Source organism: Macrobrachium nipponense, chromosome 1 (assembly GCF_015104395.2).
Source record: "Macrobrachium nipponense isolate FS-2020 chromosome 1, ASM1510439v2, whole genome shotgun sequence".
Lineage (NCBI taxonomy): Eukaryota > Metazoa > Arthropoda > Malacostraca > Decapoda > Palaemonidae > Macrobrachium > Macrobrachium nipponense.
Window position 1 is genome coordinate 9,055,170 of NC_087200.1, and position 18,099 is coordinate 9,073,268.

At 38.9% G+C, this 18,099-nt stretch overlaps 1 protein-coding gene across 4 annotated transcripts in view; it reads left to right on the top strand.

Annotated features, from left to right (window-relative positions):
• The window catches only part of LOC135219114 (sodium- and chloride-dependent glycine transporter 1-like), a 72,002-nt gene that overhangs the window by 30,211 nt on the left and 23,692 nt on the right, over positions 1–18,099 (top strand). For all 4 annotated transcript variants that reach the window (XM_064255561.1, XM_064255563.1, XM_064255562.1 and 1 more), the window contains exons 3-4: positions 14,163–14,297; positions 14,415–14,558. In XM_064255561.1, the coding sequence (XP_064111631.1) occupies positions 14,163–14,297; positions 14,415–14,558 (279 nt within the window). The remainder of the gene's footprint in view (positions 1–14,162; positions 14,298–14,414; positions 14,559–18,099) is intronic.

Genomic DNA, 18,099 nt, shown 5'->3' on the forward strand with positions numbered 1-18,099 from the left:
GCTAAAGCCCAGGCACTGGGGCCAAGAAGGCCATTCAGCGCCGTAATGAAGGTTAAATAAGTTGAATTATGGTAAATGAATTAATGAATTAGTGAAAGAAATTATTCTTAAAATTAGATGTGACTAATAAATAAATAAAAAATAAGAATTTTAATGAATGGAGTAATATATATTAAAAATAGTTTAATGTCTTTAAAACTCTGTATATAATATATAAAAAATGATCTAAATATTATTAAAAATTTCTATACACTTTAAAAAGGAGATGAGAGCAGAAATGTCTGCTTCATCTCCCAAGATATTTGAGAGGGATTTACCCTGGAAATATCTTTCCCTTTGGTTGAAATATCTGGGGAAAACCATCAGAATGTGCTCCACTGTTAGTATCTCGTCACAGTAAGCACACACTGGTGACTGGTGGGCTGCTTCCTTCTAAAATAAACTGATGGGTTAAATAAGTGTGCCCAATCCTTAACCTCGTTAAAATAACCTCTGCTCGTCTGTCAAGCTGGAATGACGAAGGCCACGGCTTTACATTTTTCCTAATACTTCTATACTTACTGTTATTGGCAAGAAGAGGAGAAGTCCACCTTTCTTGCCATTTACTTAATACATAAGACCTAATAGGACCTTCTAGGTCTGTATGAGGCACTTTCCTGAAGGTTGTTTGGCAAAGCACTAGCAGCTTTTGCTTCCCTGTCTGCAGTCTCGTTTCCGTGAATCCCCACGTGAGAAGGAACCCAACAGAAAGAGACTGACTTACGCAGACAATATACACGAAAAGTGACTCCTGAAGTTTTCGGATTAATGGATGAAAGCTATTAAATCTTTTGATAGCTTCTAAAGTGCTTTTAGAATCCGAGTATATGACAAAATTAGTGTCACTACTTTGAAGAACTAAATCTAAGGCAGAGACTACGGCTGTTAATTCGGCAGTAAATATTGATGCAAAGTCGGGTAATTTAGCTGTATATGCTGTATCACCTAGGATAACAACACACCCAACACCACTATCTGACTTTGATCCATCTGTATAAATCTTCACATAATTGGCATGGGTAACGTCGTGCTCTAAGAATTTTCCCCTAATCTCTTCTTCAGTACAATCCTTTTTCTTAAATGATTTCTTGCATACTAATACTTCAGGAATAACCCATGGAGGATTTACAGAATGTTTTACTTCCAGGACGTTCTGGGATTTGAGATGGTTATCCCTAACATCCTCATTCAGTCGAATTTGGAATGGTTTAGAAGCTCTTGTACCAGAGAAATTCCGCGAGTCTGTTTCCTTAAGTACTTGAAAGGAGGGAATTTTGGGAGCACTTTTCATTCTAGCCACGTATCTCAACCCTTGCTCTTGTCTTCTTAGATCAAGGGGAAGATGATCTGTGTCGACATATATGCTTTCAACAGGAGAAGTTCTAAAAGCCCATGAGCATATTCTCAACCCCATGTTCTGTACAACATCCAATTCCTTTTGCTTGGTTTTACAAGCTGAGGAATAGATCTGACAGCCATAGTCTAGCTTGGAGCGACACAGTGAGTCATATAGCCTCAAAAGGGATTCTTTATCAGCCCCCCAACTAAAACCAGAAACAACCTTTCATATATTCAAAGATTTTTTCACATTAATCTTTAGGGTATTTATGTGGCTGGCCCATGTTAATTTGTGGTCAATAATCATCCCCAGAAATTTTACTTCATTTTCATAAGGAATGATAGATCCTTTTAAACTAAGTGTTGGAACTTCTTCCACACGCCGGCATCTGGTAAATCTTACTGCAACTGTTTTGGAAGAGGAGAATTTAAAGCCATTCTTATCAGCCTACTTAGTAATTGCGTTAATAGACCTTTGCAGATGTTTACATACTGACAATGAATCATATCCTGTTCAGTATATTGCAAGATCATCAACAAAAAATGAGCATTTAACAGGAGGCAAGATTTTTTCAACCACACTATTCATTGCCACTGAAAAGAGTGTTACACTTAAAACGCTTCCTTGGGGAACTCCTTCCTCCTGCACAAAAGGTTGGAAGAAAGAGTTTCCCACTTTTACCTTAAAAAATCTGTCCGTTAAAAAGGAATATATAAATCTGATCATTCTTCCACATATGCCCATCTTGTGCAATTTTTTCATGATGCCAATTCTCCAGCCAGTGTCATATGCTTTTTCGAGGTCAAAAAATACTCTGATGGTCTGACATTGTTTTGCGAATCCTTGCTGGATTTGGTTGGTCAGCCTCAGTAACGGATCAAGGGTGGAGCGGTTTTTCCTGAAACCAAATTGAAATGATGATATTAATCCTTTAGTTTCTAAGTGCCAAACTAGTCTAGTATTTATCATTTTCTCCATCAGCTTACACACACAGCTGGTTAGAGCTATTGGTCTATAGCTGGTGGCTAGGGAAGCATCTTTATTAGGCTTTTTAATTGGAACAACTACGGATATTTTCCAATCGTTGGGTAAAATTCCAGTTTCCCATATTTTGTTTATAATCTTCAGTAAAAATTTTTTGGCATCGTCTGGGAGGTGTTTAAGCATTTCATATATAATTGTATCCTCACATGGAGTTGTAGATTCACTAGAGGAGAGCGTCTCCCGTAATTCTCTCAAGGAAAACCTGTAGTTGTATGGTTCAGATTTTCCTGAATCGAATTCCAGAATCATTTCCGAATTCCTAATTTTTTAAATTCTCGAGAATAATTCTTGGTGCTGGAAACTTCAGAAAAGTGTTTTCCTAGCTCATTGGCAACTTCAGTGGGCTCTGTGATCAGTGTCATTTATTTTTAATGAGGGTAATGGTGAGGCAACAAATTTCCCACTCAGTTTCCTTATTCTGCGCCACACCACTTTCAGTGGAGACTTTGAGTTTATTCCATTAATATAGTAAAGCCAACTTTCTCTTTTGGCTCTCTTATAAAAGCGCCGTTGCTTGGCTAAAGCACGTTTGTAGATTAATTTAGACTGAGGAGAACCACTAGTTATGCAACGTCTGTAGCACTTCCTAGTAACTTTCCTCAGAATACCACAAGTCTTATTCCACCAGGGAACTGCAGGTTTACAAGGTTTGCCTTTTGTTTTGGGAATAGAGCCTTCAGCACTCTTCAGAGTAGATTCAATAAAGTAATCATAAGCATCTAGATGAGAATGAAATGACTCAAACTCCCTTCTAGTATGATGCCCTTACTGAATTTATCCCAGTCTGCCTCCTCTAACTTCTACTTCGGTAAAACTTCAGATGGACCATTCACAGCATATTTCAAATGGATCGGGTAATGATCACTCCCATTTAAATTCTCTTTAACACACCAACTAAAATCAAGGTGGATACTTGTTGAAGAGATACTAAGGTCCAGTGCAGAGAAATGATGATCATGAATGCTGTGGAAAGTCACTGACCCATTATTATATAGGATAACATCATTCCTATCAATAACGTCTTCAATTAATTTCCCTTTACTGTCTAGAAACCGACTTCCCCAAGGGAGGTTGTGGGCATTAAAATCACCTAGGAGAAGTAGAGGAGCTGGAAGTTGGTTAATTATGGACTGAATATCTTCACTGTTAAAAACAAGATCTGGTGGAAGGTATAAGGAGCAGACTGTTATCCTCTTTTCCAAGATGACTGAAATAGCAACAGCCTGTAGAGTTGTATTTAATTGTATTATGGAGTGCTGCAGAGCTTTATTAACAATAATTGCAGCACCTCCATGGGCTCGACCACCACTTGGGGGAGAGGAGTTAAATATTGAATAATTTAGTCCAGGATTATAAGGAGAGTTACCTAACATTGTCTCCTGCAGGCATATAATCCCTGGATTGAATTCGTGAATTAAGACTTTAAGGCCTTCTGCACTGGCTCTGAGACCTTTACATTTCCACTGAACGATATCGAACATGAATGTTAAGGTGGTAAAAAGTGCTATTTCCCACTCCTTAGAGGGGAAGTACTGAAAACAGTATTGGGCTGCTACACACTCGTCAAAATTATCATGCTCCGCAGAGCACACAGAACATCTTTTATTGTTTTCACACGAGTTTTGAATGTGGCCATATTCAAAACATTTGCAACACTGTTTAGGATTTCTTTTATATCTTTTAACCTGCATCCTCTCATGGCCAACAATGATAGTATCTGATAAGTAACTGGAGGAGAAAGTTAAAAGGATAGCTGCATCCCCTCCAAGTTTTTTTACGTGAGATACACAAGGAGGACATCGATTGAGAATCTCCTCCTCTTCAAAAACATGCAGGTCTTTTGAGTATACTACCCCTTTCAGTATGTTAAAGAATCTATGCGATGCAATACATTCGATATTTCCACTTTCAGGAGGTTTAAAATTTGATAGCAAAATTGTTTAGGTTTCATTACCAGCTTTTATTAGCAAGTTCTTTCCATAATGCTTCAAGTTTCCAATGGGAATGGAACCTACCTTGCTCTCGATACATTCAGCTTCCTTTATAAACTTTTTTCCTCCCTCCTTGTAGCTAGCAACATGCCATATAGGGGTAGGAAGCGCTCTGGTACATGGGGCTGGTCCATGTTCTTCGTTCTTAGGAATAAAATGAAATGGCTCATCATTTAAATTTTTCACTGAAAACACTTTCGTGCTAAGAACCGAATCATTAAGAATGTGGCCATGGAGTTTTTGTTGTGCCTCACTAGCTTCCACGGGTGAGGAAAATTTAACATAAGCAGAAAATGACTGCTTGTCTTTTTCCTGAACTAATTTCATTATTTCCACTTTACCAAATTGTTTCATTACACTGTACAAATACTCATAATCTAATGACAAGTTTATATTAGTACAATGAAGGACTCTATTATTAGGATCATATCCACCAGATTTACTAACACTCTGGTGTCTCAGTGTATGGTTCTGTCCGATAGCCAGAAGTCGTTGCTAGTGCCAGTAAGTCGTCGGATCCAGGGGAGGGTAAACTTTTGTCCAAATCCATAGAATAATGCCGGTTCATATTCAGAAGTCCAAAAAGTATGCACCCAAAATCCAAGAGCCCCGCTGAGACCCCAACAGCACATCAGAAAGGGAAACCAAGGCAGCCTCTAATGCCCAAACTCCCCACCCCAACAAATCGTACAAGCCCACAAAGCAATCTCAGGATAATAAGCACGCACAAACCAGACCACCTCACAAACCGGCTCACCTAGACACCCAAAACTGCTTGGTTTTATCAAGAAAGTATTGTGGATCAGTCAGGTATTCACATTCTCCACCAATGGCACAAGTGAGAGTTGATTCCCAATAGTCCACCCCATACCCTACCCTTTCGGGATAGCATCAATACGCTTGCAGTGGCCCAGGTATAAGCCAATCCGCCTGCTGGGAGTTCTGCCCCCACTAATGGGGACCGACTCCCCACTCCAAACGTATTGGTGGGCTTCCGGACAGAAGCCAGGAGTCCCATCCCCAAACACCAGGCCCCCCTGAATTCCAATGGGCTGATCCCTGGAGATGGTTCCGCCCTCAATATGGCAATAGGAAAATCCCATCACTATCTCTTAGGTCCAAACCATATCGGGTGGCGACTCAACCACCACAACTCCCACAATTAGCTTTGAATGCAAACCCCTTCCAAGGCACGATCCCTTCTCATACCCACCTAAGCAGTAAAATTTTTCAAAAAGTGGAAAATTCCACTAAATTACTCCAAAACATTTCTAATATTTTAAATACATGAGACTCTTGGACTCAAACCTGGGAACAAATTCCAGGGGTTCAAGAGCCCCCTCACCACGTCAAGGTGGTCTCACTTTGAGGGGGTCATAGTTATTGAAGTGAAGATAATGCATTGCATAAGCAACAGCATAAGAATATGTATGTATACATGTGTGTGTAGGTGTATGTATTCATAATTACATATCAATGAATACACTGCATTGTTATTGACGAATTCATCCTTATTCAGTGTAAGAAAATCGTCAAATTATTTTATGATCATTCTGAAATAAATGAAGAATTTAGGTTCATATTCTCTCAATTTTGGTGCAGTCTTTTGAACATATGGTAAGCATGTTACTTCCTCTACTTCCATATTAATACTGAATGAACCACACGGGAAACAGCCATAATGTGTATGGTCACCACTTCTAGTATCAGCGTGGTTGCCACCACAGTTTGCGCCTCGTGTGACGTTTTACTACTGTTTCACAATTTAAAACCTTTTACTCTCAATTTCCCTTTCTACGCTGAATGACCTCATAGGTCTCAGCACATGGACTTTGGCCTCAATTCTATATTCTTTTCTAATATGTAAAGAGATTTCAGTCCCTAAAGCAACGATGGTTGTAGCCTGAAATCAGTTTTCACACACGTTTTTAAGATCAATACGTACATGTTGCTCAGAATACATTAGCGACGAAACAGATGTGAAAAGAAATACAGTAATGAATTTAAAATATTCTCATTCAACACCACATTAAAAACGACAACAAATGTTTTTTTATGATAGCAACAAAGAAAATCATAATACAAAAAACCTGCTTGTAGTACTATATAATAACTTGAAAGACATTCCTTGTCTACTTAATTTGGAGTTTAGGTGGCATTTTGAACAATAAAACAATGTTGACAAACCAGTTTTGGATAATACGGTTAATGTAAGACCTATATTTTATAGGAGAATGGTAGAAGATATTGATAAATATGGCTGAAATTCGAGTCACTATTCCACACATCTGTTGGAAGAATGAACCCTGATGTCACAATATGGTATGGTACTTTTATACAAGAGGCCCTCAAGAGCAAGTTCGAGGTTATGTTGGAAGGATCAGTGAGTATAAGGAAAGCCACAGATTCAACTTCGACAAGAACAACATGAAATAGATCCTCTCAAAACAAAAGAATGGCAGTCTACACGAGAACAGAAAAAGTACCAATAAACCAAGAGTTGAAGCTTCTAGAGTTCCTAGCTTCTAAATGACAGACTGACCTAGACCCTAGATCTGACCCTCCCCGTGACAGAATGCTATTTACCTCTAAAATCAATACGCTGACAAATCTGAACAGCTCAGTTTTGAAATTTTCAGAAGGGAACTTAGTTGGAAGTATTTGAACAAACAGTCACATCCCCATCGGTTGCATTCAGAAATTCATAAAAAAACTAAAACCAGGAACTCAGCTGTTCAACGAAACTGAATTTGAGTATGAAGGGTAAAAGGATGGTGACACTTACTTGTACTGCAAAGCTTAATAATGGCCACGTCATCAAAAATGAATGTCCATGATTCCTGCAGCACGCATTTTTGCTTTATATACACAGTACACGTTCGGTTGGGAGAGTTAAATTGCAGTGAGGGGTACAAATCGGAGTTGAAAAATGATGACTAATGATAAAAGACATAATTAGCATGTTAAGCTCAGTCATTTTTTGTGGCCTGTCTCTCCTCAGAAAATTCCTGAACATTATATATTATAATAATTAATTATTATTATTATTATTATTATTATTATTATTATTATTATTATTATTATTATTATTATTATTATTATTATTATTATTATTATTATTATTATTCAGAAGATGAGCCCTATTCATATGGAACAAACCAAGAAGGGCCGTTGTTGACTTGAAATTGAAGTTTCCAAAGAATATGGTTTTCATTCGCAAGGGTTAACAGAAGGTAATTGAAATACAGAAAGAGATTAGGGATTAGAAAAACAGATAAACATTAATAGATAAATAAACAAAAAATGTATGCAAATCATTATAATACACGGTGAATTGCATTAGGGTAGTCATGCACTGAATCTATGCTTGAACTTCTGAAGTTCCAACTGTACGACATCCTCTGGGAGGCTGTTCCACATTCCAATGGTGTGGGGAATAAAAGACCTCTGGAACTGATAAGTTCGACAGCGAGGAACATTTATTGTACATTAGTGTTGATGTTTAGTGAATCTGGTTCCTCTCGGAAGGAAAAGGAGATCATAGATCAATAGTGTATAAGAAACATCTCTGTTAAAATACAGCTTATGAAATATTGACAAACAAGAGACCATCCATCGATAGTCCAAGTCGTAACTGCTATATATTATTAGGAAACAGAAACCTACTACCATTGAACTGTATCTAAAAGAAATAAATCTCTGGCAACACCAGACATCAACACCGGAGGAAGGGCATGAGACCTAAAACAGGTTGCACTGATCTTATCGTTGTTATGAATATGAGGCCTTACGAACAATACCTAACTTTCACGTGGCATTTGCTGAAACTTTCATTAGATGTTTCTTGAAAGTTAGATGAGTCAAAAGTTACAGCTAGAATAGTTAAAGCCTGACTCTTTCAGCAGTCTCATACACCTGAAGAGGAGGATGGCGTGGAAAATGCTAATCAACAGTATTTTCGTTTTACTGGAGTTCAGCCTCATACAACATCGACTACAATACACCATTCCCTGATCTGGTTCAATTCCCGTCTTGAGGCTGAGGGCAGCCTCATTTCTCATTAGTGGAGACTTTACTACACCAACAGCTGTTGCATCATGCATACTGAAAAATCCTGTTTTCCAGGACAACAACCGTATCACTTGTATACACTAAAAATAAGTGGAGCAAGAACACTATCCAGCGTAACACCAGAAACAACAGTTCTTGGTTTGCTAAAGATCTAATCAACAACTTGCTGTTAGTGCTTGCCTGTAACGAAATATTGAAGCAATCCTAAATATATCCACACATTCCAAGATTCTGATTTACTAAACTGAAAGCAACACTAAAATCATCTGAATTACTCTACACTCAAAACGCGTATCAAGGTTCTCTTGCAAATGGTATGCAAAGTCTAATAGAGCATCGCAGGTACTATATGCATATTGACCATTAGCTAACAATCCTTGAAATTCCACATACTTATATATTGGCTTAAAAATAATTGTTTCTGCAAATTTGGAGAGCACAGGGAGGACAAAAATGGGCCTGTAGTTACAGGCACGACACTAATAAGCTTGCGCTCACCTGCAAAGACTCTACATTGATATAAAAATCTATAGAATATACTAACCTTGGTAAACAACACACTAGGAAGATTTAAAAAAAATTAAAAAAAAAAGGGGGGAAGAAACCATCAGGATCTTCACCCCATCTATCAAGATTATCCAGAATTTTCTTAATATCCCTAGATAGAACAACATGCAAATTATGCGAGAATAGGTTTAGGATGATAAGTATCAGGGAGAGGGATATCTTCAGCTGACTGCTTAGCTTTAAAAGCCTGATGGAACAGTTCAGCCTTTTCCTCAGGGTCAGTAACCAATCCAGCATCATCTGTTAGTAGTGGTGGAATGGAGGATGAACCTCACCTAGACATATGATGCTAATTAGGTCCAACCGAGATAAGGCTGAGTAATTCCATCAAGTTTCCTCTGCAAGGAATTATTGTCATTTCTCTTGGCTGTATGGTAAGTTCTATTCACAACATGGTGAAACTCAACAAAAATGGTGTCATTATTTGAACAATTTTGTCTCAATTTGTTGAATTTGGTCTGTTTGTCATGGTAAGCTCATATAAATGTATCGTCAAACCATGGCCAGTCATTTGTCATAAATTTGGGACCTTTCAAGGGACATATCTCATTAAAGTAGCAATCATCATTTCATTTAACTTTTGCTCTAGATTTCAGCCAGACCATTTTTCCTATGGTGGCATTAGGAACATATTGATTGACAGATATGTCCATCTCAACTGTACAATGATCAGGAGTGCATATGTATTCGCAGACCTTGGACTTGACAGTAGCTGAAACATTTGTGAATATGAGGTCTAATATATTACCAGAAATATGTATGGGTTCCTCAATTAAATTCAGCGTTAGTTTGGGGTGGACGTGTTGGAGGTCTCTCTCGCGTTTCTTCAAAGAAAAGAAGGGTTTTCCGCCCTTGGTGATTATACCTCTTATAGTAAGCAATGTGTTAATAGTGTCTCCATGTAATACCCAGCGTGTAAGCCGGAGAGTGCTGTGCAATTGCAGATATACTAATATTCTTTCTGCTCCAATCAGTGTCTTATAAATCTTTCAAATCACAGCTACTCGAGGCCTATTGGTCCTGGGAAATGGGTAAAAGAATGCAGTGTATGTGCTAGTGCTTGACCCTTCCTTTACCACAAAAATGTCATCCGACCAACCTCCAACTGTTGCACAAGTGACCCTGGCACTTACCGGTGCCTGTGCCCCACACACAAGTTCCGTACTCGCGAACAATTGTCTTTACTTTATACAATACCAATCGAACCGTTCCGACGTCGAGTCCGCTATGCAATCTGTCACTGATGTCTTCTCCGATGAGGAAATCAACATTGCATATATGAAATGCAAAGATCTGATACCAGAAAACATTCTCAAGGACCTATCTATGAAAAACTTGTCCTCTCACAAGAAAATATCATATATCACTAAGTGGCTAAGGACTGCTTGGTGGAAATCTATGCTGATGACCCTTACAATCTGCCGCCACAGGGGCCTGCTGACCTAAGCCTACCTGCGGTGTACCACACGGCAGAAAATGCCTTCCAAACATGAAAATCCCTCTTAGAAATAATTGGAAAAAACCTCGGAAAAAATTGAGGAGACAAATGATAAATTATCAAGAATCTGGGACAACTGGGGAAACAAATAATCTCACACAGATCTGGGATGCGAACAAAGGAGTGGAGGGATTGATAGACAATCGCACAGATAGCCACCAGACTCCTTTGAATGCGGCATCCAGTTTTTCCTTGCCTCCCAGCAACATGGAAGTGCCCCCATCACCTATAACCATTCTGAGGGTACTGTTGGTCTCCCAACCTCTTCTCCCTCCCCAGTGCCTCCGGTGGAAGACAGATCTCCTGATGATTACCAGCCCTCGTGATTCTCCCCACCCTATCTCTCCCCCACAAACCCCCATCGTAGATGCAGATGAGAGTGATCATGAGGGGTTTGGCGGCTGGCAGATACAAACAAGCAGAAAGAAGAGAAGAACCTCTCATTTTACCGATGGACCGGAGCCCAACATTCGTGTTTCACCTCGCCCGACACCTGAGAAGGGATGTCACGTAGTAATTCACAATCTGCTCTTATCGGTGACACTAGACGCCATAGTGGAGAGAGTCAAGTTTCTCACTGGCTCTGACCCACTCATCTCTCACGAACTCCCATGCAGAAGTAAACATAAAGTGGCTTACAGGATTACCTGCCTATTTCAACACCTCGATGTTCTTAAAGGAGAGAATTTCGGTCCTAATATATTAGTTTTAAGATATAACCTAATCCAGGACCAACCACCACCTAGGGGAACTTACTGACACTCCAAACAGGGTCATTTCCACCACAAATGCCAGCCAACCACCCACGGTGACCAAGATTCATGAAGGATTGTAGATAACCTCCTTACTGACAACATTCAATTTCATTTCGCAGACCGTATTATGCCAGGTAACATAAGCAATGCCATAAACAGCCTACCTAATAATAAATCGCCCGGCTGTGATGGTCTTCCTGCAGAGGCTTTCAAATTCTGCTGTCCGATAATTTACATTTTGCTAGCTGCCCTATTCAGTGCGTTCATAATTCACCAGTTTCTTCCAGACTCCCTACTCTTAGTTCACTTGATACTATTAATAAAAAACAAGCTAAAGGATGCATCTGACCCTGGCAACTACCGGCCGATTGCAATCACAACGATCACGGTCAATAGTTCAACCGGCAGACGCCTTACTTTGTACCAGCACAAATTGTAGAAATGACCACCACAAGAGGGATCTGAATGAATTCTATTCGAACATAATCTCCGCTATACTTGCTTTGGGCAGGACTGCCTATAGATTTCGTCAAGGTAATTCTCGTAATATACTTGGATGGAATGACTTGGTTAAAGATCTATATACATACTCCCGAGAAATGTTTTTACTGTGGAGGCAAAATGGTAGCCTGAGGGAAGGACACATTGCATTACTAATGAGGCAGGCGAGAACGCAGTTCAAACTTGCTCTTAAGCACTGCAGATTAAATGAAAAACAACTAAGTGCCGATGCAATGTCTAGAAACTTAGAATCTGGTGATTATCCTCATCTTTGGAAAGATATCCAGTCCTTAAATCCCAAAACTAAAAAGCTATCACAGAGAGTAGAGGAAGCAGTCAGAGACGAAGCTATCGCAAGTATGTGGGGCAATCACTTCAACAATATTCTGAACTGCATAAATGACCAAGATTCCAGAAGGATTGTAGATAACCTCCTTACTGACAACATTCAATTTCATTTCGCAGACCGTATTATGCCAGGTAACATAAGCAATGCCATAAACAGCCTACCTAATAATAAATCGCTGTGATGGTCTTCCCGCAGAGGCTTTCAAATTCTGCTGTCCGATAATTTACATTTTGCTAGCTGCCCTATTCAGTGCGTTCATAATTCACCAGTTTCTTCCAGACTCCCTACTCTTAGTTCACTTGATACCATTAATCAAAAACAAGCTACAGGATGCATCTGACCCTGGCAACTACCGGCCGATTGCAATCACAACGATCGCATCGAAGATACTTGAGTCGGTTCTTCTAGTGAGACTTCTCCCCTTTCTACACATCACTGACAACCAGTTCGGGTTTAAAGCAAACCACTCAACTGACACCTGCAACTACATACTGAAAGAATCGCTGAACTACTACCTATCATCACCCTCTCCTTTTCCTTTGTTTTGTAGATGTGAGAAAAGCATTTGAAAGAGTAAACTACTTGAAGCTCTTCCTGAAGCTGCATAAAAGGGCACACCCCTATATCTAATTGGCATTTTACATTGCTAATTTTCCACACAGCAATTCTGTGTCAAATGGGGTAACGTATTAACGTACACCTTCGGCTCCCTAAATGGGCTTCAGCAAGGGGGCATCCTCTCTCCATACCTGTTTAATACGTACACAGATGCCTTGAATGTCAAACTGAACTCACTCCCAATCGGATGCACTGCCAATGAAATAACTATAAACAACCTCTGTTATGCCGACGATATGTATCTGATTTCCCCATCAGTGCAAGGCCTCCAACGACTCATCGACACTTGCCACCAATATGCAGAGGAATTTGATATAATCTACAACGAAACCAAGACAGGGTGCATGTTGCTGTTCCCGAGATCGCTTAAGCATATTGCAGAACCACAAATTTTCCTCGGAAACCATTGGCTGGAATTTGTGCACGAATTTCCATATTTGGGTCACATTATTACCGATACGGCAGACATTGAACAGAGGCATCGTAAACTATGTGCAACTGGGAACATGATTGCAAGGAGGTTTGCCTTCTGTCACCGAGACGTAAAACTGCTGCTCTTCCACTCGTACTGCTACAGTATCTATGGGTGTTCCCTCTGGACGATCTATACCCGAGAGACCATGAGACGTATCACTTGTGCACAATGACATTCTGAGAAGCCTCACAAACACTCCCCACTACCACTCCACCAAACAGATGTTCGTAGAAAACCACCATGACAATTTAAAAATCATTGTAAGGCGAACAATGTCCAGTCTGGTAAACCGAGTGAGAAACGGCAGCAACTCGCTCATACAAAGCATCCTAAGGAGTGAAGCAAGATCTAAATTTTGGGAAAGATGGGAAAATGAGGCCTTTGTCCCCTAAAGGACTTAATCTCTGTATTGGCAAGATGTCATATGCAGATTTTGTCATTATTATATTTATTGCTGATATTTTACTGTTTCATTAGTACTGTGATTACTATCAAGTTAAAGTTTTTTTACATTCAATTTTCGTATTTAGCCCTCTGGACCTGACTACTGTAACTACCTAAGGTCTCTAGTTGAAATTTAAGTAACATAATCTGTGCACTAACTGTTATAACTTTCAATGCATTTTTTCTTACCAATATTATTACTGTTATTACCATTATTATGATTACTATCTTTTATACTACCTCAGCTATTTTGTGGATAAGTGCCGATTATTCATTTTTTTATCATGTTGTCTCATGTATTTAGCTAGACAAAACCGGAGGATTCACAGAACTCAAGAGCAGACGTGCCATGCTGATCTGTGTAAATTGAATTTAGCCACTCTGTGCTTTGCATTAGTCTCCACAAAGAGCAATAATAATGTGTATAGCTTAGTCAAGACTTAAATGGGAAACTTTTCTATACTTTCACAGCTGCTTTCCTCATCGCGTATTTCACAATGTTTTTGTGTGCTGGTCTTCCTATGTTTTTCATGGAGCTTGCTATTGGACAATACGTTAGTTTCGGCCCGAATCATGTGTTCCAGAAGATTTCTCCAATCTGTTCAGGTAATGCTGTTAACATCTCATACAGTGAATATGATTCAATGAAATCAAGCTTTTATATATTTCTAATTTAAAACTTCCTACGAGATGAAAATCCATAAATTTTTCTTATTATTGCAGGTATTGGATGGGCATCGGTCACCATTTCCCTTCTAACCTGTATCTACTATAACCTCCTCATGGCGTGGGCATTCTTCTACATATTTGCCTCATTCTCCTCAACATTACCTTGGGGGCACTGTAATAATGACTTTAACTCAGCAGGTACGCTTGCACTTTTCTTGTGCATTTCCATTGTCATACCATTTATACTGATTTGAGTCTTCATCATATTCTAGCTGAAATGCTGCTTGGTCAAAATAATTTCCTCTTCTTAATTCAGTCTTTTTCCCCTTTTAATTTTAAATATACTGTACCTGATCAACCTCGTTCACAGATGTTAATAAAGTAAAAAAAAAAAACTTTGATATAATGTTTTTGAAACACTCACACTTCTCACATCATTCTCCAGATAAATAAACTATTTTATAATGTGAATCTCACATATCAACACCAAGTGGCTGCGCAAAAATGGGAATGAAAGATATCAGCTTTCAGCTTTCCCAGAAGAAAATTTCATATATCACAGTTTCGTTTGCCTGTAAAGCCTTTCAATCTTTTGAATTCTCATGTTCATGGTTCCAACTCTCTTTGTTCATTTTCATTTACCTATTGTGTATTATACCATCATATTTTCCACCAAATTATCAATTCCTTCAAATCTAAGTAGAGGTTATCCCTTAGGCATTTCCAGTAATCTGCCCTTGATCACTTCCTTGGCATTCATTCTTCATCATTCTGAGCTCCTCCATCTACTGTTGTTTATATGACCTTACACGTTATCAATGAATATTTTCTTCGTGTGTTGTGTGATCAAATCTTATTCCATTACCATTTTACAATTACTTGGCTTCAACTATTACATGACCAGTCCGATTTTAACACTGTTACCATTACCTCTTTCCCGTTTCCCTTCTCTAAGTCAGCCTCATGCATTCCATTACTTGATTTGCATACGAACTCATTTCAAAGGATCATAGTAGACGTTATCTTTTCATAACCCACACTTTACTACTTAAAATCCAGGTTAACAGCCTCTGTGTTAAGAGTTGATCTCAGTTTCCTCTTAGGCTCACATCTCCCAATCACAACTTAGCGCTACTAAAAGATTCATTCCCTCAATTTTCTTCGGTCAGGATCTGGTGGTTTGGGCAACACAGATAGAACGATCCCAAACTATTAGTCTACTACATTTTAAGCTATTTCTTAGAATCTACCCCGCGCAGAGGGGTAATGTCATGAGTGCACCTCACACATTGCACTGTAGGCATTACTAAAGGTTCATTCCTCTAAACTGGGTATCATGCAGTATACTGGGCCAGTATTAATGAAAAATAAAAATAACTACAAACATCGTATCTCTTATAATCGTAGCTTAGCATTTTCAAAACCTTGTCAGGAATAGAGAAAGAAAATGCAAAATGCTATACTAATACTATCCATTTTGGGGACCGCGAGTCATCGGTTTCCTCAAATATCTTTCAAACTAGTTATTTTATCAGAATGGTGCTTTGACACAGTGTACAAGACATCTCCCGCTAATTTTTCGTAACATAGTGCATTGTCAAGTGGTGTTAGTTAAAGCGTTTGCTCTTGACTTTTAAAGGTAAATCGAACGTCCGCTATCCCCCATCCTTTCCTCCCTCTCTCTCTCTCTCTCACTCTTTCTTTATCACTGTTTTTCTCCTCTCTCGCCCCAATGCCTCTCTGCAATTTACAATATACAATGAAACACTGTGTTCCATGATATTTTTCAATATGAGCAGATAATTAGAGAGTTCATAACGAAAATTATATTGAGGTTTAGCGTAAAAACTATAATAATAGTTAATTTTCCCATTTCCTGTTAATAGTAGCATTAACCATATACTGGGTTGTAGTTTAAACTGTGTGATTTAATTCTGGTTACCTTATCTTACCTGCTCGTAGTCAACATGTCAATACGAGAAGTAAAGGATTTTAGAGATATTGATAGTAGGTCCACCCAGTTTCCTTATTCTGCGCCACACCACTTTCAGTGGAGTCTTTGAGTTTATTCCATTAATATAGTAAAGCCAACTTTCTCTTTTGGCTCTCTTAGAAAAGTGCCGTTGCTTGGCTAAAGCACGTTTGTAGATTAATTTAGACAGAGGAGAGCCTCTAGTTTTGTAACGTCTGTAGCACTTCCTAGTAACTTTCCTCAGAATCCCACAAGTCTTATTCCACGGGAACTGCAGGTTTATGAGGGTTGTCTTTTGTTTTGGGAATCGAGCCTTCAGCCCTCTTCAGAGTAGATTCCATAAAGTAATCATAAGCATCTAGATGAGAATGAAATGACTCAAACTCCCTTCTAGTTTGGCGCCTTTACTGAATTTATCCCAGTCTGCCTCCTCTATCTTCCACTTCGGTAAAACTTCAGATGGACCATTCACAGCATATTTCAAATGGATCGGGTAATGATCACTCCCATATTAAATTTTCGTTAACAGACTTACTAAAATCAAGGTGGATACTTGTTGAAGAGATACTAAGGTTCAGTGCAGAGAAATGATGATCATGAAAGCTGTGGAAAGTCACTGACCCATTATTATATAGGGTAACATCATTCCTATCAATTAGGTCTTCAATTAATTTCCCTTTACTGTCTAGAAACCGACTTCCCCAAAAGGGGGTTGTGGGCATTAAAATCTCCTAGGAGAAGTAAAGGAACTGGAAGTTGGTTAATTAAGGACTGAATATCTTCACTGTTAAAAGCAAGATCTGGTGGAAGGTATAAGGAACAGACTGTTGTCCTCTTTTCCAAGATGACTGAAATAGTAACAGCTTGCAGAGTTGTATTTAATTGTATTATGGAGTGCTGCAGAGATTAATTAACAATAATTGCAGCACCTCCATGGGCCCGACCACCAATTGGGGGAGAGAAGTTAAATATTGAATAATTCAGTCCAGGATTATAAGGAGAGTTACCTAACATTGTCTCTTGCGGGCTTACAATCCCTGGATTGAAATAATGAATTAAGACTCTAAGGTCTTCTGTATGGGCTCTGAGAACTTTACAGTTCCACTGAAGGATATCGAACATGAATGTTAAGGTGGTAAAATGTGCTGTTTCCCACTCCTTAGAGGGGAAGTACTGTTCCTAGTGTGGAATTACGGTTTTTGGCTGACCATATTTCTGGTTATGATCCTGATCAGAATTTCTACTGTGATTCTCTGCATCAAAATGTTCATTTGTCTTAGGGGGGCAAGACTGATCAGAACTCATATGTTTTTGGGCTGAAACTGCTTTTGGAACCACCTTTCTAGGCGGAGAGATCTCTTCCAAAACACTGAACCCATTAAAGTTATTATTTTAAAGCCATCATTATTTGGGGATGTATTCCTTGTGCGCTTCTTGGTGGTTGTAATTGTAGTTTTTTTCATTTTTGTTTGTGGCTGTGACAATTGATGGCTCTGAAGTAGCTCTATCTAATTGGGATTGGTACCTTGGATTATTCTTGTTGGAAGTGTTTTTGGAACAGCTTCCCGAATTATTGATTGATTTTGGCTCCCTTTTTTAGGTGAGCCTGCAACTATCATATTAGTCACCTTTGTATTGACTTTGGGAGGTGAGTTTTCTGTGCTTCTGGAAGTACAACTTTTGGTGTTGGACTCCAAGGAACTATCCAATGAAAATTTCTTGACAGATTGGGATTTTCATTATTTACAGTCAATGGAGTAACAGGTG